Here is a 26,553-nt window from a genome sequence, read left to right on the forward strand (position 1 = left end):
GTCTGTGATTAAAGTGCTGTTTAGCCCAGTGAAATACTGCTTAACTTTAAAAATACTTCACACTCAACATGCATTTGCCACTTTCAAGAGCGTTCTTGTTAAAATCTGACAGTTTGCACGGGCAGGGGTTTTAAACTTTTAACCCGTCTTCAGACCTAACGCAAAGTGGACTGTCCTCAGGACGCATCTCACTGGCTGTGGCCGTAGGCCCTGGGGACATAGCAATGACCCCTGGGTCCTCCTCTCCCGCCCACCATCCCCCGCCTCCCGCTGAGACACAAATGCCTCACCCTCTCAAGTCAGTGATTTCAGGACAGACTCGTGGGCCCTATTACAAGCTTTGCAAGGATCAGAAATCTAACCTTTTGAGTTTTACTAACAATCCCTTGTTTCTTGACCTTAAAAATTGTTGAAATTTCTTAAAAAGAAAACCACAGGCCCAAAATGGTGTCACTTAGAGCTCCCAAACTGGGGCTCGCGGAATAATCAACCTCCCCCAGAAACGTGGTCTTCATTGGTCAGTCAGGAAGTTTTCAATCAGCACTAAAGAGCAGGCCACAGGGGCCCTGTCTCATCTGCATAAGACAAGCACTTTCCCCCTAAGGGAGAGCCACCTGCCTGAAACCATCCTTTTCTTTTGCCAATAACTTTCTTGCCCTCTCCTTCTATAAAAATCTCCCATTCTGTACACCTCCTGGGAGCCTCCGCTGCTTGCTGGATGGGATGCTGCCCAATTCACAAATCGTTTAATAAGCCAATTAGATCTTCAAAATGTTCTCAAATGTCTGCTACTGAACATACTCAAGCTGTACTATTTATGTTTATGATACCACCAGGCAGCATAAAAAACCTCTCTGGATGGTGCTTGTTCAGTTAAGTGCAGCGTCTCTCCAAGAGAGTAGCGGGTGACCAAGAAAGTGTGGACAGCAAGAAAATCCTATCTTGCCCTGCTAAGTTACATAATCTGAGCGGAAATGGATGCCTGCAAGTGGACAGTAAGATTCTGATCTGGACAGCACGAGGCTCCACTCCTCACGCCCACAGGAGCTCCGGTGAGCGGTCAGTGAGCCCAGGCCTGCGGCCTGCTGAGCTGCACCAGTGTTTCCAAAAGGAGCTGGCTGAATCAGCTCAGCAGCAGCCTGTGGATTCTGTGCCTCGCTCCCCTCTATACTTATCTTTTAGAGACAGTTTAATGGAATGAAGTGAAAGGACAGGGGCTGGAGCAAGATAGGTGTAGGTAAGATTTATGTAAAAACTGCCCAAAATAATTGGGACCCAAGAGAAATGGGATTAAAACTGTCACCTGTGGCAGGGCTTCTGGCTATGGCAGCATGAAGGGGATGGCAAATCCCCCCCCCCCCCCCCCCCCCCCCCCCGCAAATAAATATCTGACAAAACCATCCAGAACAAGCATTTCAGGTCTCTGGGAGTCAACTAAAGTGAAAAGAATCAAGGACCAGCACCTACTCCTGAGACCCGGCGTGCAGGGCTGCAGCCGGGGCCGCCGCGGATGGCAGGCCTGAGAAGCCTCAGAAGCAAACGTGGGGGGAAGGGAATGGGGAACGCCCACCAACCTGTCAGCCCGGGGCCTTTCTGGAACAATAGCAGACCAGCCAGTAATCGGAAAACCACAATGGGAAATCCTGGAAATCAAAGAGCTCCAGAAGGCCTAGGTAAGTGCCAGGGAGCCAGGGAAGCTCACACGGGTAGGGAGTGGGTAGGGAGGACGAGCAGAGGTTGGGCTCTGAGGGCCAGTGCCCACCCCCCCCACAAACCACTGGCCAATCTCTTCCTGAATGACTGTCTGGCCAACCAACAAGCTATGTAGCAACAGGGTCGACCCCTAGGAAGCCAGGCTAAGAAATGGGAGTAATAAAAAAACTCATCAAAAAATATTCTGAACTGAATAAAAATACAACAAATCAAAATCTAGGGGATGCAACTAAAGAGTTATGTCAGAAAGGAAAAAAAACTTGAAATCAATAACCTGAGCTTTCATCTCAAGAAGCTAGGGGAAAAAAGGGAAATCAAACCCAAAATACGAGGAAGGAAACGATAAGATCACAGCAAAAAGCAATGACACAGGAAAGAGGAAAACAATAGAGAAAAATCAATGAAACCAAAAGTTGCATTTCTGAGATCAACAAAACTGATGACCTCTAACTAAACTGATCAAGAAAAAGGGAGAGGGCACAAATGACCAAAATCAGAAACGAGAGCAGAGGTCATCACGACAGGCCCCACCAAAATGAAAAAGGACGTCATGAACAACTTTATACCAACAAGTCAGGCCGCTGAGGTGAAATGGACAGACTGCAAAAGAAATGCAAAACACCAAGACGGATTCAAGAATGAAGAGAAAATCTGAAAATCTGAGAAGACACTGAATTGGTAATGAAATTACCAATTTCATTCACTGTTTCAGGAAGAAGAGAGGAGGAGGAAGAACCTTCCCACTCATCCTCTGAGGCCGGCACGACCCGGAGAGAAACGCTGAAGACCTCACAAGAGAGGAAAGCCGCCAAAGCACACCCTCACAAACGTACGTGAAGAAAGGTCCCTACCAAAATACCAGCAACCTGACGCATCCACACAGAAAAGGGACCGCGCCCCATGCCCTAGCAACACTGACCCCAGGAATGCAAGGCTGGTGGACACTGCAAAACCAATGAATGTTACCAAGCCACATGATCGCCTGCACTGGTGCAGGAAAAGCATGCCTGATTAAACCTCTCTACAAACGAGGGACAGAGGAACCTCTGTCAACCCAGAAAGGGCATCTACTACAAATGGGCAGGTCACATCACGCTTGGTGAAGACGAGTGAGTGCTTTCTCCTAAGGACCACTTGTATTCTCATTGCCCCGACTGGTCAGGGACACTCAGTCTACCTATCAGTCACCTGGGGAGAGTTCTAATCTGAGCCATCCTGGGCTTTAATCCAGAATCCATCCAATTAGACCCTGTGGAGCTGGGACCCAGAAAGGAACGTATTTTGAAGGCTCTGTGGCTGATGGCTGTCCAGCGAAGGCTGCGGATGGCTGAACCAGACAGGGGTCCCCTGTGCTCGGACTCTGTGCCTCCATCAAGTGCATCACCACCGCCAGCTGACAGTCACTCCAACCTCACAGAGGAAGACCCCAAATGACAACGGAAGCACTGTGGGAAGATCACCATGCACAGAAATGTTTAAGCTGCTAGTCTGTGTTTCTGAAAGCTGTCCCACAGCTCTTCCACCCAAGGCGTGAGCTGGTGCCCGAGCCAGGCAGGGGCCGCCTACTCTAGCTGCATAATGTTTCAAAGTCTTTACCTTAAAAAGCTATGTGACCTCTATTTTTGGATATGCTTGAATTCTTTTCTTTGGAGAGGGTGTAGGGAGGGACAGAGGGAGAGGAGGGAGAGGGAGAGAATCTCAAGCAGACTTCACACCCATTGCAGAGCCCGACACAGGGCTTGAGCCCATGACCCTGAGAACATGACCTGAGTGGAAATCAGGAATCAGACACTTAACCGACTGAGCCACCCGGGCACCCCTTGCATTTTTCTAGGCCATAAAGTTGAAACATTTAAGGACATATACCACATATCCTCACCTTTCTCAAGAGCCAGTGATCCATCATTTATTAATTCATCTAAAATCCTGAAATTCTGTTAGTACAGGATTCACAGATCTCCTACGCATATGTTGAGTCAGGCAGTCCTTAGGAACACTCCTCTTTTTCCCGTGAGCTGACACTTCACACTAAGCCCCAGGCCCACAAGAGGCTGGGTGTTAGGTGCAGACAGGCCCAGCTGAGCTACACCAGAGTCTACCGACTGACTCTCCAACTTCCACCCTGTTCACCCCTGTGAAGGAATGAACTGGCGAGGTACTGGTTAGCTCTATGGGAAAGCCTTCCATTGTAGGGACTTCAGGGGTCTAAATAAACTCCCTGGGAGCCTACCCGGCGAGGTAAAAGTTCGAGGATCCCTAGAGCATACACTATCCTGCAAGCATCCACAGAAACCAGAGGTTGAGACCCTATCATCCTGTTTTGCTCACCAAACCAAAATTTCTTGTATACATCAAAGGTACTGAGGTTATCTACTGAATGAATCAATAAATAGTGCATCAGACTTTTAAAAACTGAGTAGTTCTCAATGTGCTAGAAAAAAGATGATAGTATCAGGAACTCTAGGTTACAGCCACCGCCAATTAGTACACCGGTATTTACTCAATGTCACCATGATACTAAAGAGGCCAGCTTCCAAGGCCGCAGCACTGTCTTGTGCATCAGAAACGATTATGCCACGTTGCAGAACAGATAATTAGCTGGTATGAACGGCCTAAAAGGGATGATGTCCATATATATCATAGACAAAAAGAACAAATATTGTCATCATGTTTTTCTTTAGTAAGCCAAAGCTAAAAACATGATCTAGATAGTGAACTTTAATTTAAAAAGAAGAGCTTGCACCGAAAGTTAAGATATTATAACTTGACTATTTTGAGGGAGACAATGTGTATACCTATTTGGATGACAAATATACAACACTGGAGATTTGATGGTTTTTAAACTGCGAACTGAATTGAGAATATAAACATTTAGCCAAGAAACACTCCAAATAATAAAAATTCTCTTCATTGTGATATTGGGCAAGAGACTGGTGGTAATTTACTGTAAGAGGAGACGCTAATGTCAGATAAAAACCCTGAAAAACAAAGTTCTGAACTTACATTTCAAGAAAAGTTTACTTTTGGGCGCCTGGGTGGCTCAGTTGGTTAAGTGACTGCCTTCGGCTCAGGTCATGATCCTGGAGTCCCGGGATCGAGTCCCGCATCGGGCTCCCTGCTCGGCAGGGAGTCTGCTTCTCCCTCTGACCCTCCCCCCTCTCATGTGCTCTCTCTCTCTCTCATTCTGTCTCAAATAAATAAATAAAATCTTTAAAAAAAAAAAAAAAGAAAAGAAAAGTTTACTTTTTAAAGTAGGCTTGATCCCCAAAGTTTAGGAAAAACAGGTACCACAAAAGCCTCTCCTTTCCTCATTTGTGAAGAGAAAAACTTAACTTTCCGTATGTGGAGTGGAGTATGAAAGCTTGTGACACCAAGAAAGGGTCCCAGTCATGGTGTAAAGGCCTCTTTCAGGGTTTTCTAAGAAATCACCTGAAAGGACACAGTGATGACACCATTTCTGTGGATCTGCACCTCATCTGCTACCGCTCTGGCCCCAGGGCACAATCTCTGGGCTATGGGGTCTCTGTCCTCCTCCCCCCTGCCTGGTCTGCATCCTCAGAGGCCCCCACAGCACTCTCCTCCCCCGGGGCTCCCAGGCCAGGAAGCGCTTTGTGCTTCTTCATACAGTAATCGCCACTGCTGTTCTGCTCCCATTTGCCAGAAGGGGAGCCCCTGGGAGGCACTGCTCCCCACAGCATCCTCAGGAGAACAGAACAGAGCAGGTGGATGACAAACACTTGTTGAGTTAACGACGCACACAGAAAGGGGGATGTTTCAGGCAGGGATTATGACGGCTGCCCAGCTTTCAGGGAAAAAAATTCCTATCAGTTGTTTATTGGAAAGTGGGAGGAAGCCCTAGGTAAGCTCTGGAGTTGCTCATATTCGAGGCAATTTTTTATACCTTCTACAGCTCTAAATGACATAATAAACTCTATAACATAAATTTCCAAGGCACTCCTAGGACCCTGATCACAAGAGTTTTGGTATGATTAACACATCCCACTGTCGAGAGGGTGGGAGGAGCTAATGTTTCTGGGATGTCTGCAATGTGACAAGCAGTGTACTGTACAGACATCATTTTCTTTCAATCCTCCCTTCAAGGTAAATACTATTATCCTCATTTTGCAAATGAGAAACCAGAGGCCCTTGGTCACACGGTACCTGCCGGAACTTCCTGTGTCCGTGGTCCGACGCTACTTCCTAAGGGAAGGACTACACCTGAACAGAACTGTTTTCAGCAAAAGTTGAAACAAAAAAAGACTAGCCCTCCTGCAACTGCAGGAAGGGTCACTATGATGCTGTGCGTTTGTTTTTCTAAACCACACAGCTGAGCACTCAAGACTTGAATAGAAGTTATTCCATTTTGTAAGAAAAGTGGAGAGATTTCCTTTTTTCAACGGACAGAAAAATTATTCTCTTTCAAATCAGCACGACGAAAAGCTAATTCTTACGTTCCAGAATTATTCCAGTTACCACGTGTAAAACCATCAATGCATTCCTGACTAGGTTTCTGGGCAGGAACGTACTGCCAACACCCTCACACTCACACAGACCCAGACAGCGGTCAAGGAGAAGCAAACTGAATGCGCCCATGCATCTGCAATCTTCTGCAACTTATACGAACAGTTCCGGCACTGAAACAGGTCCTGAAATGATTAGTACTTCGGTATATACATTTGAAAATACTGTTGAACTCAAATTAGGAATTTCAGAAACCTGCCGACATTTACATAGGAAATAACTGGTCGTTTGTGGATGGCAAATGACGTCCTCTTCAAAAAAAGGTCAGTTCACTTTGAAAGTGCATCTCTCTAGGTGGCCCCGCTCTCTTTCACGCTCCTTGCACAGCAGTGTGTGTAGATGCGATTTTAAGGATCTGCCACTTCCTCTAAACACAGATGAGGTGAAAAAAGTTTAGCCTATCTTAGACCAAACCAGAAATATTTTGTTGGTTGTCTTCAGAAATGATTGTCTTCTAATGAATACTGTAAAAATGTCTTTTCGGAGTCGTTTTTCTTTTTTAAATATAAGAGGTACTACCTGAATTAAGTAAGCCTAGGGAAGACTTTATATCAGCTTAATCATTACCAAAAAATGAGGTTTGTAGCCACCAACATTAGCAGGACAAATTTATTTATAACAAATGGTTTAAATGTATAGATAAAAATGCCCATTGACACTGTCAGGGCTTCTTGCAATTTGACAGATCAAATCTTATTTTCATTCTTAAACCCCATGAAGAAGTGGTATCACTGACTTGCATTCACTAGTGAGCAAATTGATTAATCCCTCTCTATAGAAATCTCAACTCTTGATTACACCTATCAGACGTTAAGCAGCATTATTCTGGAGTGACAACACTTGACAAATTCCCCAACCATTTTTCTCAGCTTTTGTGGCCCTGCTAGCTTGTATTAACCCTGATGAAAAATTAATTTCCCTTATCTTCTTCTAAACCCCAAAATCCAAATCCGCCAAACTGGCAACTCTTTCTGTAAAGGTATTATGAAAACCTCTAAAAGATTAATTGCATGTCTTCAGGTGACATTAAATTAATTTCCGTACTCACGACAGACATTTGATACTCCGTACTGAGAGGACAGATAACATTGTCAGGACACACACAAGGACAGTGGTTAGGGTCCCAGGGCAGCCTCTTATGAATTCTCCTTCCGATAAGGCCCACTTCACTGTCATGGCAATGCTGCTGATCTTACAGCCCACAGACCTCACGAAACAGGTTTCTATTAACTGCAACAATGCTGGGCCTAGCCCTGTAATCTTTAGAAAGCTCACTTAGAATCTGGACAATAAATGATATGCATGCTACGTGAAGTTTCTAAATATAAATACATTTAAGGCTCTATTTTGTCTTTGAAGACTACTCTTTAAAGGAGAAAAAATAAAATAAAATAAACAGGCTAACATTTTTTTTCCAGGTTCCTAGGTCAATTCTCTAATGAAACTGTTACAATAGAATAGGAGGTGAGATTATTTTATATTTGTTGATTCTCTGCGATCAATTATCCTTACATGTAGCAAGCATGCAAAACATGTACACAACTTAAGTCTACACAGTGCTTCCCATAAAATTTCAGTAATGGGCCCACATGGGTTGAAGTGAAGCAACATCTCTCAGGTTAAAGAGAGCAGGGCACACAGACCCTGTAAGTGCCCGGGCTTCCTGCGACGAAAGCACCTGACTGGCACATACGCTGGTCTCTACGGTACGGTGCTGACACGGCACAGGCCCTCGAGTGCCCGCCCGCCTTCTCTCACCAGTCTACCTTTCTGGGATGAGTCAGGTTTGGGGAAATCTTTAAAAAATAAAACTGACTGGCCTTTGGGGGAACAAAACAAAGCCCTGAGCCTGGGGCGGGGGGGGGGCCTCCTGCCCAGGACTCTCCAACCTCTCTCGCACGAATGGACCCCTCTCGAAAGGAAAGGGCGGCTGAGGGTGAGACAGCGGGGCTGCTGCACGCTCAGGCTCTCCAGGCAGCAGGGCTCCTGTGAGCTCGGGCTCTTCCAGCTGAGCCTCCCACTTGGGGGGGGGGCTCCCAGCCGGGGAGAGAAGCTTCCAGCTTGCCCTCGATGAGCAGCTTGGAAGGAGCTACTTCCCTGAGGAGGTAACATGGCTCCTATTCTTGGCAGTTGTTGGAAGTCAGGAGAGGGAAGTTACCCAAGACACCGGAGACAGATTTCCTCCTCTGCTGGGGACAATGAGTTATCACACCCTGATTCCTAGTATACATGAATTATTTCTGATTTAAGCATTTATTTACTCCCCAACATTATACCCCTAAAAAACCCCAAAAATGAACGTAGAGAGATAGATTCTAATGAACGATTGCTGATCTTGCCCAAATTTAGAAGCCACATGTTTAAGAATGCTTAAAAAGTCCTTTCTCCGAAAGATATTAATTCTGCCACTAAAGCATTTCAAAGCTCTTAAAAACAACTATTTATATACAATAGCTTCTGCTCCAAAAGGAAGTTTTTGGAATATACATATTCTCCAAGACGTGACTAATCAGGATTTATGCCCCAAGTCTCTTCCTCTTTTCCGTGAGTTGCCTTCGGGCCCTTCTACTGCTTATGAGCACCTGTCACAGGGAAAGGACCCCGCAACCAAAGAGGCCCACCTCCACCCCACCATCAGACTCCCCCTACCAGAGAGGGATGGAGCCTGCAAGGCAAAGGTCTGGGTTCACCCTCGCCTCCGGCCCCCAGCCCTCCTGGCTCCCCCACCTGGGTTAGAGCAGCTTCTCTTACACTCAGTTTCCCTGACCGTCTGGTCTTCCCAGAACCCTCCTATGCCAAGTCCACAGCAGCTCTGTCCTTTCGTACCTCACTTCCAACTCATTTCCACGTGACTCACTTCTTCCTGATCCTCAAGCGTGGTCTCAGCTCCCAGAGACTGCCTGACACAGCGTTAAGCTTCTGCCAGAAATCAAGCGAGTCAAGAGGGCCATGAGGCAGCTCAGCACAGGTCACGGGGTGACCTCCACAGCGTGGGACGCACTCTGCCTTGGCCCGGGTCTCCGCACGAGAAGTCCTCACACATACCCGCCACTCAGCACAACCCAAAAAGCGCCCAACTGTTATGTACAACATAATCCCATTTAGTACACTGAATAAAGAAGGGGTTTGCGAGGGAACCATAAATGTTAGCGTGAAAAGACAACCAGAAGAATTAATAACAAGAATTAATGCTATTTTTTCCCCATTTTGTTAACTGGTGCCGTCCAAATGTCTGCAACAAACAGCTACTACTTTTACAACCGGAAGTATTCATGGAAAAAACACTGTTCTAATTCCTTCTTCGGTATTTCATTAAAGAAACCATACACAATGTCCAGATTTTTAAAGGGAGAAGATACTTTCTCAATTATTTCAACAAATGTCTTTTTAAATATTTATAACGTTCTTGAAACCCCGTCCTTAATCCTGGACACAAGTGAACAGAAGTGCAAGCCCCGCCTCAGTCAGCAGCAGTAACCAGGAACAGCTCCGCAAGCCCGAGGCCGTGGCAGGAGCGAGCGCAGGGCAGGTAGCCGGCGGGCCAGAGGCGGAACAGGCCACATGCGGAGGGCGGGAGGCAGTGAAGGAGACCAATCCCGGTCCTACCTTCTATGCGTAGGAGCTGCAACTCCTCAAAGCAGGAGTCCCCAAAGGGTGACAGATGGCTGCAGGATGAACACTTCTGTCTCTAAATCCAATGCTCAGGAGCTGTGCCTAGGACTCTCTGAGTATTAACACTAAAGGTACAGCCTCAGAAAAAACCAGCAAGTAAGGACTAGTTTAGAAATATACTTTAAAAAAAAAACAAGGTTCAAATACTAGTCCATTGTCTGTCTGCTAAAACTTCCCAGTGGCCCTCACTGCTCCAATGATCAAGATCCGAGACCTAAAACATAAAACAGCCTATAAAGCCCGTCTCCAGACTTACTTGTGTTCTGCACTCTGGTCAGGCTGGCCTTCCTACAGCTAGAAAACTGGCCATGACTTCCCTGCCACAGGAGCTCATCAGCGCTCTCCCCCATCCGCCTAGAAGGCTCTTTCCTTTTCCCCTGCCCTCCCTGCTGCACCCAGGTAGCTGCTCCTCTTCACCCAGAGTCACTTCATCAGGGCTCCCCATCCTGCCCTCCCCACGGCCGTCAGGGGCTGCTTCACCTGCAGCAGGACCTCTGCCCACACAGCACCTGGGCTGCGGAGCGGCTCCTACTCTCCTGATGCAGCCCGAGTAGCTGTTACTGCACGCAGGGCTCCGCAGCCCAAGTCACATCTGCTGGACACGCTCTGTCAGCAGCTGCCCTGCTCATGAACGCCGGCACCAAGGTGGGACCCCCACCCCAAAGGTGACTGAGGAAGTGACAGCGCCCCCTACAGCTGCCGAAAGCCCTGCGGACATGCACAACAGAACAAAATGCAGAACTACAACTTCGGACCCCTGCACATGCCAAGCCCACCGGGCCCCTGCCATGGAGGGGGGACCCTCAGACACCCTCCCTCTTTGTGCTGTGCACCTCAGGCACTAGCCTCCTTGTCCATCAAGACCCTCATTTTCAACATTTAAATAGTGACGTTACATTGTCTCAGAACTGCCACACAAGAACAATCCAAAAGATAAACTCAACACAGCAAAAAGTCTATTTTATTCATGTCAATGACCTGTTTCAAGAAATGTAACATACAATAGAATCTCTTTTTGATTCACTCATCTGTCTTTGGAACTCACCGGGGAAGGCTGGGCACGCACGGACAGGGCCCGGAGCAATGGCGCTCAGCAAACATCTCTCCACTACACAGAGGCGGGACTGACCAAGGAGCTGAGCAGAGAACGTCCAGCATGAGCCTCATCATCTCCTTGCACCGGATTTCAGGATGTGTTCAAAAAGTGATGGAGACACATCAACGAACACAGAGCCAGCCTGAAGGGGCTGTCACTGGCCCATCTGGGACAATTCAAACCTCAAAACCAACAACGGTGTAACAGTTTACTGGATAAAGTAAGAATCCATAAGCCCATATTGCTGTAAATAAATGAACCAGTAAGTAAGCGAGAGAAAAGAGAAAGCTATCACAGTAAGCACAGAGTGCTAACATTATAAAAACATCAGGGCTTACTAAAAACAGTGAAAATCTGACAAGAAATGAGACATTTCCATAGTCTCGAAGTATCTTTCCATAAATTAGTTATCAATTACAAAGAGTGGGACCGTAACCCTAGGGAGAGAGATTTGGCAAACACTACCTGGCTCAAGTGATCCGAGTTGCCAACACTGGACAAATGTGTCAGGGGCCTCCCGACAGGACCCACCGAGGACATGATGTCCTTCTGTGGGGTTCCTGCTGAAAGCACATAACCTGAAACAGCAAGAGGGAAAGTAAGACAAACCCAAATGAAAGGACATTTGACAAGACCGTGAGCCTCCCAAGGGCAAAACACACAAAAGCCAAGGTGTCCCAGAGTCCTGGGGACAACAACACAACACACGCCCCTGCGCCGGGCAGGGACTGCGGCGCCGGGCTGGCAGAGCCGCGCCGGGCTGGGAGAGGCGCCGGGCAGGGACTGCGGCGCCGGGCTGGGAGAGGCGCGCTGTGTCGATGCTGCGCCTCCTGAGTTCTGATGATGTGGGCCTGTGGTCGTGCAAGAGGACAGCCCACTGCTGAGGAGAGACGTGGCGTGGCTCCAACGTGCTCCCCAGCGGTGAGAGAGGTGTGTGAGTGTGGGGAGGGCAGAGAGAAACAGCGGCAATGCAACGGGGCAAAACATAAACTGGTGAATCTGATAAAGGGGGCGCAGGAGTTCCTTATACCATTTTTGCAACTTCTCTTAAATTGTAATTACATCAAAATAAAATGTCCTCCACCAAACACAGAAAAATCAGGTACGTACGTGTTACCTCTTCTACCACCCTCCTAAAGAAAATCTGAGAATAACTTCTGAGCGGGGGAGGGAGGGAAGGAACCGACAAATACAGTCCAACCCCCAAAAGCAAGCTCACATACACAAATAAATTGGGACCTTTTGCAAGCAGCATTTGACAGCCTTTTAAAAATAAAATGCATCTACTCTACCAATCAGTAGCTGGGGTGGCCCTGGGCTCCCAACACAACCTCTCTGAGACTTTTATTTTTAAAAATAAAGAGAGTATCACAACTGGACAGCTGGCTTTCCTGCTGAGGCATTTGGGCTTCTCCCATTTTTCTGTGTGGCCAGCAGAACAAAAGGACTGTTTACTTAATTTGCTGCCAAATTCTTAAAATTTTAATTACCTCAATTAGAATAAAGCTGCTGAATTCAGAGTTTGCTTTCATTTCCTTACAGAGCACTAGAAACTGCCGCTCTGACTCAGCCGCTGCCCCTCCCTGGGGCTGCAAGGAAAGGGGTGGTGGGCCGGCCTCCGTGAGCGGCTCCCACGCGCTCGGGTACCTGGTGGCTCCTCGCACCCGCCACTGCCTTGAACGCTCCCAGCCAGCCTGGGGGAGCACGCCGCACTTTCCTGAGGAGACCGGGACCCACTGGGGCCACGAACCAAGGTAACCTGAAACTAGGACCCAATGCGTCCTACCTGGACACAGAGCTGCGACCCTGATGAAAGTCCTTAGTAAGGAAGCACCTGTGGCACAGAGCTTGTTCTAATTCTCTTTTTCTGGTGTGTGATCAAAAAGGATGGCTGGATGACGACAGTAAGTTTACACTGAGTTAAACACTTTACATTTTTGTATTTGCTCTGATGTTACCTGAATAGTTTTCCGGAATTATGTATTGGTTATGAACAAAATTATGACTTAAAAAGATTGCTCTTTTGGTTTCTGAAAATTAAATACTTAAATTAAGTAGCTTTCTGAGAAATGAGCAAATGAATTTTTCCATATTTGAAGTAATAAAAAAGAACCATTCCATCAAATACAGCTCTTTAGGTAGATTACTTATATATAAATAACCCTCAGGGAGGCATATGAAATTCTGGAAATATTCAACAATATCCAACACTCTTCATAAACCACCACTCTACACACATTACTCCTTTTGTAATCTCACCTAGCAAAGCCAGACCACAAAACAGGAGTGGGAAAACTAAAATCCACATATACACTGGTGAGCCTTACAACACAGGTCTCTTTAAATAGCAAATTCCCCTAGTTTTCACCCCAGTGTTTTATATATAAAATGTGACCTAATTTGACTTATACAGAAATGTTCAAAGGTTCATTTAGAGCACAGGGCAAGTTACAGCCGCACAGAGCCAGGATACCCCGTCCCTCACTCCACCGGGCCAGGGGCCTTGTGCTTACACACATGTCAAAGCTAGAACAGGAAGGATGGAAACCCGGCCACTCTCCAGTCCTGGATCCACACGACTGTTGCTATGCACCCATCATGACACTTTCCTCCTACTTCGGAATCCTTCTCAACACTCTCTCGTCAGTCACTACCACTTGGGGTTGGCAAGAAAAGTGAAACCTAACCATCACCCTCATTCGAGAAGCCCCCGCTAAAACTTTTCTGAATCAATTCTGCTACATACTCACTGGAAACAGAATATCATCCCTGATCGAGAATTAAGGAACACTTTGGAACAAAGCAGCAGCAAAAACAACCGTTTTAAGTACAAATACTAAGAACCTTAGCTCTACCAACCAGTAGCTGGGTGGCCCTGGGCTCCCAACACAACCTCTCTGAGACTAAATCTAGTCACCTGTACATGGGAATCCAAGTATCTCCCTCATAAAGGTGCTCTGAGTACATGCTAAGCACTGATGTATGGTCAGCACTACTATTATAAGGCATGAAATCAGACTGCATTCCTGGAGGGGGCCTTAGGAGCAGCCCAAAAAGAAAGCAGACATTCATGGAGTGTCTTCCACATGCTAGAAGGCTCATTTACTCATTCCCACGACCACTTTATAACCCGGTCCACAGCCTGGAGACTGGGGCTCAGAGAAACGAACTGACACACCCCCATGCAAACACGGGTCCTCCTCATGCAGAGCCACACTGTTTCCACCACGTCACCCCACCACGGATGGATGGACAGATGGAAGCGCTCTGTCCTGGCAAGGGAGGGCTTCGACCGCTACCTTTCGCGAAAGGGAACTTCACAGTGACCAAGGACCAAGAAGATGCCAACAGAGAGCCCCCCATGAAAGTGAAGAACCACTCTTCGAGCTTTACCATGCCGCTGGTTGCCATGACTGTGAGAACCAATACCAATGAAGAATTTTTATTAAATTCTTTTTGAAAACGCTTCCTATGCCCGTGATGCATTAACCGTAACAAAGAGAAACAATATAAAAGGACGAGAAATTCTCTTATGATGATTAAGGTGAATTAAAATCACTTTAAAAATAAAATAATAAAAAGGAAGATTTAAAAAACAACTACTGTCATAAGACTCGGTTCTTTCACATATGAAAAAACCCAATTTAATAAAACCCAAAGATAAATTATTTGATTATAAATAATGAAATATGGAAGTAACAAAAGAGAACTCTGTATTGATTCACAAGGTAAAAATACACCTAGAGAATCCAAATTAAGTTTTAAGGTATTTCCAATTTTTTTTTTTTTAAGATTTTATTTATTTATTTGACAGAGAGAGAGAGCGAGAGCAGGAACACAAGCAGGGGGAGTGGAAGAGGGAGAAGCAGGCTTCCCGCGGAGCAGGGAGCCCGATGCGGGGCTGATTCCAGAACCCTGGGATCATGACCTGTGCCGAAGGCAGACGCTTAATGAATGAGCCACCCAGGCGCCCCAAGGTGTTTCCAATTTGTATGTCGGAATAAGAGTCCCAAGACATTTCTGCTTTCCTAACCATCCAAGGGACAGCGATCTGAACTTTGATTCTCCACCGGGCCACTTTCTAGCATGACGCTATGCACTGCCTTGGTCCCATGTCCTCTCTAGAGACCAAACAGTAGAACTAGAGGAGGCCAATGAATGGAAAGAATAATTTATTTTTTAAAGATTTTATTTATTTATTTATTTGACAGAGAGCGAGAGAGAGAGAGATCACAAGTAGGCAGACAGGCAGGAAGAGGGAGAGGGAGAAGCAGGCTCTCCATTGAGGAGGGACCCCGATGCGGGGGGCTCGATCCCAGGACCCTGAGACCATGACCTGAGCCGAAGGCAGATGCTTAACCGACTGAGCCACCCTGGCACCCCTGGAAAGAATAATTTAATGGCATATATTTGATGCCAGTTTAGGCTAGAAAAAAGTAGAAGAAACAAAACTGACTCTCTCCAGAGTAAATCTCACTAGGAAAACTCATAAATACAATATATTGTGCCTTTGTACTAACAGGATGTATAGAAGTCCAGGGCTCACAACAAAATACAAGAAGAACATGAACAGACAACGAGATGCTTTTATTCCATAAGTAATTATAAACCTGAAATGCATAAATACGATTCTGCGCGGGTGTGATGTGCTAAGCCTGTCAGAGCCTTCCCGGGGTGCTGGCTGAGCCCCTGGCATTAACGCCACAGCCCACAGAGGAAAGAGCGAGGGCCAGCAGGGCCAGAAACAACAGTCAGGAGAAATGTGAGCTCACCCAGCACCCAACAAAACAGTTTCCTCTTTGCATTACCTGCACAATTATGAACATGTTCTCTTAAGAATAGTTCCTACCCACACAAAAAAACCCAAGGCCTCTAGGAAAATACGATTTTTTCTGGTTCAGAGAGAGACACACAAGGGTGATCCTGTGATAAGTTGAAAGTTGCCAACATGCTACTGCAGGACTTGTTGGAAAAATCCCAAGATACAGAACATGTTGGTTAGATAACTTAAAACTTAAGAATTAAAAAGAGAGGTGCGCCTGGGTGGCTCAGTCGTTAAGCGTCTGCCTTCGGCTCAGGTCATGGTCCCAGGGTCCTGGGATCGAGCCCCGCATCGGGCTCCCTGCTCGGCGGGAAGCCTGCTTCTCCCTCTCCCACTCCCCCTGCTTGTGTTCCCTCTCTGTGTCTCTCTCTGTCAAATAAATAAATAAAATCTTTAAAAAAAAAAAGAATTAAAAAGAGAGCTAAAAAGTTGTTCCCAATTTTGGTAAGCAGCTGTTTTCACACAGCATTCCTCTGTTGTTTCTCTGTGTATTATAAAATTATACAGCATGATTCTGGAATAGTCTTATAAAAAATACATTTTTTTCCCAATGGAGAAAAAAACAACAAAAATTTTAGTAGCTAAGTTATTTTAAAGGAGAGGTGTTTATTAGTTTGAAAGCTGCTCTCTGAGAGCAGAGCAGTGAACTGCACCTCCCAGCCCGTGAGAGGCCCTTACTTTACACCAGCCACACCACACGCACCACCAACCATGAATGCCACGGGAAAAGGTCTGCTCCCAACCGTGGCTCCGTGGCCCCACGGCCCCTCCTCCTAAGTTTTTAACTCAAGTAAAAAAATGAGACATTGACAAAGTCTGCCTAAACAAGACTTTGACAAAGTCAGCCTGAAACAAGGTCAAAACAGAAGATCACAGATACCATGAAGCTGCTTAATGCTTGGGTTCTCGCCTGAAGAAAACAAATTCATACAATGATAAAACAAGCTAATGTGATAGAGGCCATCTGCTTATCCACACACTGAATCACAATGAATGGAGATGAGAAAAAACAGATTTGAAAAAATAGCACAGCCTCTGTTGAAGATGGCATTTCCAATTCATATTATTCTATCAAAATTTTTCTTATCACACATGAAAAAGTCACACTTTTAGTCTACAGACCTAGAAATAAAATAAAACTCAACTGCTTAAACAACCAGCGACGAGCTGTTCCCAAGCCAGCTCAGCCGCGCCCGGCCCCATCCCCCCCCATCCCTCCCAGCTGCACGGAGAGCGACGGCCATCCGTCCGCTTGGGTCCCGCCGGCCCGCTCGAACAGCCTGCGTCGGCAGCTCCTCCCTGCTTCCTCGACGCACAGTACGGACGGCACGGGCAGGGCCGCCGACGCAGGCGAGTCACCTCCCGTGAGCGGGTCAAGAGCACGCGGCACGGTGAGGAGCTCCGGGTGCTGACAGAGCACCTCCCACGGGGGGCACCCGTGTGCGGCAACGCTGTTCATGTGCCGAGTGCAGAACCCCTCCAAACCGCAACGGCTGTGCCTCGCTAAAAGGGCTTCAGAGGGGCAGCGCCGTCCAAAAGGAAAGCAAGCAGCGAGGCGCGCCCCGCTTCTGAAAGCACGTGGTTAAGATCATCCATTATTTCACTGCAGAATTCTGTCGGTCCTTTTGTTTTTTACAACGGGGGAGATGAGCGTGAAAAGGGAAGACCGGAAACAGCCTCCAAAACAATGCTGCTTAAAAGGAGTCCCACAACGTACACGCTCGCCCCCCACCCACAGGTGCTCACTGAATCTAAAGCTACACATAAAAGATTACTTGTTTTGTGGTAAAGGAAATTTTATTTTTAAAACGAACTTGATGGTTCTATCACAAATTACCTACAAAAATAAGCTAAAACTGAGAAACACCTAGTTTGGGGACTGTCACGCTGGTCTTCCGCGAAGACTCCAGACAGACAACACGGGTCTCAGTCGGAAGGAGAATCTAAATGACAACTCTCGTCACCGACTGGAGGGGCGGACGGGCTGGACCACGTGACTGCAACAGAGGCGGCTCCGACTTCCCTTTCTTCAGAACCCTTCTCTGGGAATTAGGACATTGTGAGTGAAGCACAGATTCCAAGAGGCACCAGGTACCTCGTCAACTTACCCCGCCTGACAACTTAATCACCCTGACCTTGGAGCTGACGTGCGGCCCATCTCCGCCACCGCTGTTTGCCCGGTGCATGACAGTCCTTTTCGCGCCGGGCTTGGCGTCCGGGGGCCGGCCCTGGAGGGACGCCACTCGAGCGGTCTGTGAGGGGGGTGGCGGCCCCTCCCCGTCCGCAGGTTTGACCTGCAGGACTTTGTGCGGAGCTGGACTCTGAGGTGCGGCTCTGGCCTGTCTCAAAGGTTTCAGTGCTTTCACCAGTTGTCCTTGATAATGCATGTTGGCACCAGACGGCACAGAATCTGATGTTCTGGGCTGAACATTGGAAAGAGTGACATCTTGGTTTTTCACGAGAAGTCTATTTTTCACGTTTTGCCTGACCTGTGCACCTGGGAAGGGTAACAGTGGGTTTCCGTTGGTGGGCGACGGGGAGGCGGCCGGCTGCTCCGGCTCCGCCGAGGCCGGGGGCAGGTGGAGCTGCTGCTGGGCCAGCCGCTCGAGCAGCTCCTTCTTCCGCGCGCCCGCCTGCTGCTGCCGGCGCAGCTCCTTCTGCTTGAGGATCTCTTCTCGGAGGCGCTTCTGTTCTTCGATCTTCAAGCGATACAGCCTCGTTTCCTCGTCTTCGTCAGGAAACTGCAAGAGAACACAGGCCTGCTTCAGCGCGGAGGACGAGGTGAGGGGGGCCGACCCGGTCTAGCGCAACAGACTGAGAAAATGCACCTTCCAAAAACGATCCGTTCAGGATCGGAAAGAAGCCATTCAAAATCTGCTTGTAGACTTGAAGTATAACTCCTCCCTCTGGGGAGGGGAAAAAATTACACACAGCTCAAGCTAATTTGGAAAATCTTATCAGAATATTAAAAACTATTGAAGTAATGTAAATTTCCACTCATTTACAAGTTTGAAACCAATTAAACTGTTCATTTAAGATATCAAAATATGTTTCGAATGGAAAGGCAACGGTAGGGAGACCGTGCTGTCACAGAGGTTTTATCTGGCTCTTCTCTGACGAACCAACAAAAGGTGGGTGTAAATGACCTGAAAGGGCCTGATTAGAACTATTGATTTTTCGTACAGAATTTTCAGCCTGATCTCAAACTCATTTGTCACAGAATAATTGGTTATAATGAACAGCACAAGTCAATCTCTCTGACCTTGAACTCATGCACTCTCCACAGAATCAAAATGCTGCCAATTGCAGTATTGGAATATTAATGGTATATAAGGAATGCTTTTAATATGTCAGCCCCAAACCACTCTGAAAGTCTACCCAAAAAATCTTTGAGAAAGTTCAATAACTTTCATAAAAAGCATCCCATGAGGAAAGTTTATTAAAAGTTAAGCATTTGTTAAGAATTACAATTTTCTTTTAAAAAATCGCAGATAACCCTAATCCAGAGATCCTTTACAAAAGAACATAATAGGATTTAATCTCGCTACAATTCAGCTAATAACAAATAAACCTTAAGAATTAGGAATTAAGACCAAAAGGCAGCTGAGGAGTCCGTGGGTGCTCCTAGAACCCACGCAATGACCTACAGGACAGAGCCGAGCGTCATGAGGACTTGCCGGGCATTTCAGAAGCCATTTCAACCACCTTGGTTATCTACTTTCAAAGTCTAAGACAGAGCTGAAACAGCAAATCTGAAGGCAGATAAGGGCTCAGGGAGGCATCCAGAGCAAGACACGATGTTAAGAGAAGACAAACAGGAGGATGTGGACAACAGCTCAAAGCGGGGCCATGGCTTTCAGGGAGAGGCAGACTGCTGGGGGAAGTGGCAGGTCCAGAGCGCCCGCTGTTTCAACACGGGAATAATTCACATTCTCCAAGGATTCTCCCCAATCAAGGAAGAATTAATGTACATTCAGGTACATAGGAGGAAATAACTGGTACATAGATCTGTCCTTTATTATATCATTACCAATTGGGTGAACGTAAGAAAATAAACCACGTTTACGCAAACCAAACAAATACAAGACGTCTTAAAAAGTAAAACGGTCTCACTCTTGGTCCCACTGCATGTGTCCACAGAATGACAAGCGAATACATTAAGACATAAAACTTAGGGGCGCCTGGGTGCCTCAGTCATTAAGTGTCTACCTTCGGCTCAGGTCATGATCCGGGGGTCCTGGGATCGAGTCCCACATCGGGCTCCCTGCTCAGTGGGAAGCCTGCTTCTCCCTCTCCCTCTCCCCCTGCTTGTGTTCCTGCTCTTGCTATCCCCGTGAAATAAATAAATAAAATCTTAAAAAAAGACATCCAACTTACGCTACGGCTCCCTGCAAGTCTCACTTCACATACAAAGCACCTGCTGGGTTCTACAGAAAACCTCCCCAGAAGCCCGCTCCAATCAACTGCTGTGATGAGAAAAGCCCGAAGTGGCCAGTGGTTTGCCTAAAGCTCATTTCGCTCATTTTATTCAGCCACTGTTACTAGAAAAATAAAGTGTCACGAGACTTAATTTTTCTGAGCCAAATCAGGTTACATATACAAGGAGCTAGCTATTAGGACTATAAGCAAGATAAAATTTTTAGCAAAAATTTCTTTTTATAAACTACCCTGACCCACTTTATAAATCTACCTAATTTTTTCATATATTGATCTTAAAATAAAAAAACTCACCCCCCTTCTTCTAATATGATCTTAGTAAATATTAACACTGTATTTTGACTTTGTGTTTACTTCCTCATGTGGTAACATTACATTACCACTGCTGCAAGAATTTATTAGGAAAACCTGGGCACTTGAGTGGTGCAGTTGGTTACATATCCGACTTTTTTTTTTAAAAGATTTTATTTATTCATTTGAGACACAGAGATAGAGAGAGAGAGAGAGAGCATGAGCAGGGGGAGAGGCAGAGGGAGAGGGAGAAGCGGGCTCCCCACTGAGCCGGGAGCCCGATGTGGGGCTTGGTCCCAGGACCCTGTGATCATGACCTGAGCCCAAGGCAGACGCTTAACCATCTGAGCCACCCAGGCGCCCCTAAACATCCAACTCTTGATTTTGGCTCAGGTTGTGCTATCAGGGTCGTAAGATCAAGCCCCGAGTGAGGCTCTGCACTCAGCGAGGAGTCTGCTTGGGATTCTCTCTCCCTCTCCCTCTGCCCCTCCCCTCCACATGCTCGCTCTCTAAAACATAAATAATAAATCTTAAAAAAAATTTTTATTAGGAAAATCTGACCCCACCCCCAAATTTCAATGGAAAGGTAACTGATTAAGAAAACGTGACTTACTCTTTCACACCTATATTACCTAAGGAAATTCTTCACGCTGATGTCTATATTATGTTAATAAATGGTACTAACTTACTATATACGTTCTACATGGTTTTTAAAAATATTGGTGTAACTTCCACATACTGATCTTTTCCCACGTCCCAGACACAAAGGCCACTGCTAGCAACGGTGGACCCTTCCCTGGGCGTGTTACTAACCTACGGACAGCAGACTCCCGTGCTTGGTTAGGACCTACGTCTCACAGATTCTGCTCAAGTGCTGCATCTGTATTTCTAGGGAGCAGCCTGGGACGGAATGCCCATCGCACGGAAGCACCAGGCAAACAGACTCAATAATTTGCTACTCCGCCCACCCCAGGAGGGAACATGTTCTACAGCACCAACTACAACTACCCAAACACAGAAACCCTGCCTAACACCATACGGATGTGAGGATGAGAGTGCGTCCCACACGGACAGGGCTGTGAGGTTCAAAGGAGGATGTGGTCGGACAGAAGTGAAGGTTTTATGAAAAACTCGCTGGACGAGAGTACACTAATAGGTACAAGTTGATTATAAGGCTTCAAGTATTTTTTAATGAAAACGGTCTTACCTCTGGTTCTGTTTTTGCCTCCTCTTTGGGCTGAACCACAGGGCTGACTGGCTTGACCCTGGCTTCAGTCTTGCCCTGTGCGCTCCTGGGCCCACCCCCCGGCCTCGCGGGCGGGGACGTGCTGGCGATCGGCTTCCCAGGAGCTGCAGGTGTGGAAGAGCAGCGGCTGCTACTCATTTCCATCACGTGCGACGGTGCTATGGGCAACTCGCGCAGATTACTGTTTCTCGGAGCAGTTGGCTGCATCTGCTGCATTGGCCGTTTGCTTACATTCTGAGAAGTTGTATTCTACCACAAGAAGAAAGAAATGTGAATTACAACTGGATACTTGGAGAAAGAACATAAGAAGGAACATTATTAGATAAAAATACTGTAAAAACCATTTTAGTAAGTGACTTCTCCTTCTGGGGTGCGGATCACTTTTCCATGGTGAACCCTTTCTTCCATGCGTAATGTTCCCACTCTACGGGGCAGCACACACTACTGCTGAGGGTCAGGGCTGGTCCAGGTTACCCTACTGGTCTACAGACAGGCTCCTCCTGAACAGAAATTACACCAGGGGACTGCAGCTGGTGCCTGAGGATGGGGACTGACATTTTTAACAAAGGACTGCTGGCACCACTTTTACTGGGCCCCTAAATTTAAGGTGGAACAAGGAAAGAATCAAGCAGTAAGTCAGTATCCTAAGAAAACTACACCCTGCAGAAGAAACACGCTCAAAAGTTTTACCCGAGAGGAAATTCTTAGTCATGCTCATCCCCTGGATTCTTAACAGAGAGCCAACAGCTAGAGGAGCGTACAGGTAGGAGGGACGGCTGGGAGAGGACTGAGCTCTGAGAGCACCAGGTCAGTGTTTACGGGCACAAGGCAGGGGTGTATCTGCCACTGCTGTAATAAAATGAAGCCTCAGTTACAATGCACCTCTCCGAAAGTCCTTCCTCATTCCTGCTATCATGTTAGTCTCAATACTACTTTAAGAAAGAAAGAAAGGCTGGTATGAGAAAAATTGAAATTAAAAGTAGCTAAGTGACATGCTTGAAGCTGCAGGTCAAAGGGACAATACTAAAAGGAAAACCCAACTACCTCCCCTTGGCCCAACACTCTAACCATTCGCCTCTTTACGGAGTTATTTAATGGAGAACAAGGCAACAGCAATGACTACTGTCTTGTGTTTACGGAGCAATCAAGCACGTTTCCTAGTTTCCTTCAATGCGAGACGAGTCACACCCTAGCTGATGGTACCTGAGCCTCTACCCTCACAACTAAATGCACTGTTCATCTCCCACCATTAAATACAGGCTTCATGAAGGCAGGAAACTGGTCTCTTGTTCACTGGTGCGTTCCCAGGGACTGGAATGGTGCCTAGCAACAGAGGCTAGCCAGACAATTCTTCCTGAGTTCATTGACTTATTTATTCAGAGCCCAAGAAGATAGAGACAATCTCACCATCAAAAGTAGGCTACCGGCAAAGGCAGAGTGCCCACCACCCACAAGTATTTGCTAAAATTATGTGTCTACGAATAATACCATCTATCACTATGAAAGTATCTCCATACACAAAGTAAGATGAGGAAGTACAGAATAACAATGCAGTCTTTCAGGCACAAACGGGACATCATTAATTTCTGTAGTCAAAAAAATCCCGTTTCCTAAGCAGTTTGTTAAACATACACTCACTTTAGAGAAACGTACTACACGTGTTCAGTAATTAAATCAGAACTGGAAAATATTCCAGCTCCCAGGTTCTGCCCCCGGGAAGACACTCACATGCCGCAGCCCCTGGCGCTGGGGGCACTGCATCCGGCCGCTGCTGGGCGGAGGCTGGGCCGTCTGGACGTGAGGCCTGAACTGGGGCTGCGACATGGGCATGAGCGGCGGAGGCGGGACGGAGAGGTGGTGGTGGTGCTGGTGCTGCGGCTGGTGAGGAGGCTGTGGGGGCGGCTGGTGCTGCGGGGGCGGCTGCAGCGGAGGCTGGTGCTGCGGCTGGAGCGGGGGCTGCTGCTGGGGCTGGGGCTGCGGCTGGTGCGGAGGGGGCAGTGGGGGGTGCAGAGGCCCCTTCCATGCCAAAAGAAAGAGAAACAACAGTTTATAAACGTATATACTAGTGACATTCCAATTCGGCCATCCCCTTAAAACCCCCAACCAGAAACCTGAAGTGGTGCTGAAATTTCATTTTAGAATTTGTGGATAGAGGTAATATGATCTTAAATGCAGTAAAAAGCCAAAAGCTATGCTCGTGCATTTTGCATTTGCCCTAAGTCCTCTTAACCCCAAAATTCCAGGTATTTGTTCTAAGGAAACAACTAAGGACGCAAACAAACACAATGTTAAGGATGGTGCCCGCAGCACTGTTTCTAATACCAAAGTACTGAAACCAGTAAACATGTCCAAAGAGTAGTGGCCGCCATGAAATGTAAACTTGTGCAGCATTTTTTAAATGATGCAGTGAAAGCTAACTCACGAACAGGAGATCCTGCTACTGTGTTAACAAGAGCATGGTGACAGGATGCACTAGGACAACCCGGGAAACCACAAGCACCCAAATGCTGGTGGTGACCGTTCCTAGACGATGGGATTTCTCAATTTCCTTTTTAAATACTCAAATATTCCTGCAACAGAGATGTATTCATATTTTTTCATCATATTTTTTAATAAAAAGAAAAATGAAGAAATATTTTATCTTAACACATGAAATAATAATTTTTTTTTTTTTTTTTAATTTTGATAGTCTATGTGTTTCTAAGTAGTTGATTCAAGTATCATCATTCTGTATCTTAACAGTAAGCTTAAATCTGAGCAGAATCATACGGGGCAAGAAGGATCTCACAGAAACTCCCAGCCCCCCATGAAACACAACCTACAGCAGAGGGCACTCAAATCTTTCAAACAACGGGGGAACAGCAACTCCATTTTCCCCTCCATGCAAAGAATCTTTCTACTACATTTTGTAGGCACATAATTTGACAAAGAACTTTATTTCCATTGGTGAACCTTTCAGGAATCTTGCAATGATGAGCGAAAGTATTATCCAAACATGTCCTAACTTTATTAGCAGTACCACCTTTAAAAAATCTGAATACTGAATTTTTTCATTTCCCCCAAAATGACAATCACTTTTTTCCATTTCTCCTACTATTAGGGAAAAAAACAATATTGTTAAGAAAGTTGCCTTTAATAAGTAGCACGTTTAAGACTAAACCTTTATTCTTTACATCATCTCCACATTCTAGAAGACTCAGATAGCAACAGGAAACTTCCATTTTATGAAACACAAAGATCCAAAGCTCCAGGTGCACCCCTCCTCCATGCAGCCTGCCAAGATGCATACCTGCAGGTTAGGCTGTGCGTGGGTGGGCAGAAACGGCTGTCCCGGGCCAGGCAGGAAGGGCTGCCGAGGAGGGATGAAAGGCCGCGTGGCCGCTGAGCCTGGCTGGCTGAAGTGAAGGATCCCCACTGGACCTGGTGGCTGGAGAGTCGGCCTGACGGGCCTCTCTCTGGGGAACACGGGCTGCTGTCCCTGCTGATTAAACGCTGGTCCAGGCTGAGTGAACGGTAAGGGACTAGGGGTGGGCACCGGGTGAGTGCTGCTAAGAAGCGTGGGGGGCGGTGGCGGCGGAGGGGGGCTTCGCTGTTCCAGAAAAAGATGACTCGGGAACCTTGGTTCACCTGAAACTGAACGGTGGTGCAACATTACCCCCGGCCTGTACACAGCACGCCTGTCACAACAGCAGTTTCCTGTACCACCCTACTGAGAACAAACGTTACAGGGGGTGGGTAGGAGCTGAATGCTACATCTTACAGCTTATTTCTAGATTACTTCATTACTCCTTTTCTATAGAGGACTGCCTCCTTTGTATGAGATTCTCACATTGTAGATACCAACAATGTCCAATTTTAGCATCTGAAACGACAGGAAGTGCTCTGGTACAAAAATCTGACAATCTTCACAAAAATCTCCTACTGGAAGCTCAATTCAGTTTGAAACATGAATGTGTTCAGGCCCATCACCCAGCACGACTCTGTTCTGTGAGCCTGCGCGGTCCTTTACCTCCTAAGAAGAAAGGGTCTCGCTCCTGCGGCGGGGGCGGGGCCCTCCACTGGTCCTGGAGGGGAAGTCGTGGGGGCTGGCTGAAATTGCTGGGGACAGGCCCAGGTGCGTGCTGCGGGAACTCTGGAGGGCCCTACGGAACAAAGGGAAAACAAGATGAGAGGCAGGAAAATAGTCGGCCATTTCCAGAAATGAATACATACATGGTTCCAACCTGAAAACATCCAGTCACTGCCTCCTGTAGCCCCCCCATATATAACGAGACGTTACGAAGTGATCCTACCGTTAATGAAACAAACATCAAAATGCAGCACTGAAACATGAATTCCATGTTCCAATATCACTATAGCAGAATAAGAACATTATCTTTAAGCTTACTGAAACCTATGCGATTACTGACCCTTCTTGCCCATTAATCTAAAAGGCTAAATGTCTACCTCCAGCGTCCTTGGCACTGATCTTCTCGAACATGCTATAATTTGCTGCCTTTTGAACACAACCATAAACTACAGTTATGAAGCCGCTTTATTTCTAAAGAAGAAAAAGACCCTGAATGTGTACCATAATAAACATCAGCAAGCTCTGATGTAACAGGACAATGTGAAATATTTAAGAAACCGTACCATATATGTATTGCTACAAAAGACATGTTTCAAGGTCGGATTCCACTGGATAAGACACTCTGAACTCATACAGATTAACGTTCTTCCACTAGAACTCTGGAGACAAACTACATTACTTCATTT

At 46.7% G+C, this 26,553-nt stretch overlaps 1 protein-coding gene across 3 annotated transcripts in view; it reads right to left on the reverse strand.

Moving 5' to 3' along the window:
* Positions 1-26,553, reverse strand: part of RBM33 (RNA binding motif protein 33) — a 127,589-nt gene that overhangs the window by 19,115 nt on the left and 81,921 nt on the right. For all 3 annotated transcript variants that reach the window (XM_032394403.1, XM_032394402.1, XM_032394401.1), the window contains 5 exons: positions 25,808-25,940; positions 25,088-25,431; positions 23,527-23,814; positions 21,760-22,047; positions 17,933-18,565 (listed from right to left, as the gene is read on the reverse strand). In XM_032394403.1, the coding sequence (XP_032250294.1) occupies positions 17,933-18,565; positions 21,760-22,047; positions 23,527-23,814; positions 25,088-25,431; positions 25,808-25,940 (1,686 nt within the window). The remainder of the gene's footprint in view (positions 1-17,932; positions 18,566-21,759; positions 22,048-23,526; positions 23,815-25,087; positions 25,432-25,807; positions 25,941-26,553) is intronic.

The sequence above is a fragment of the Phoca vitulina genome, unplaced genomic scaffold (genome assembly GCF_004348235.1).
Source record: "Phoca vitulina isolate PV1807 unplaced genomic scaffold, GSC_HSeal_1.0 scaffold80, whole genome shotgun sequence".
Taxonomy (NCBI): Eukaryota; Metazoa; Chordata; class Mammalia; order Carnivora; family Phocidae; genus Phoca; species Phoca vitulina.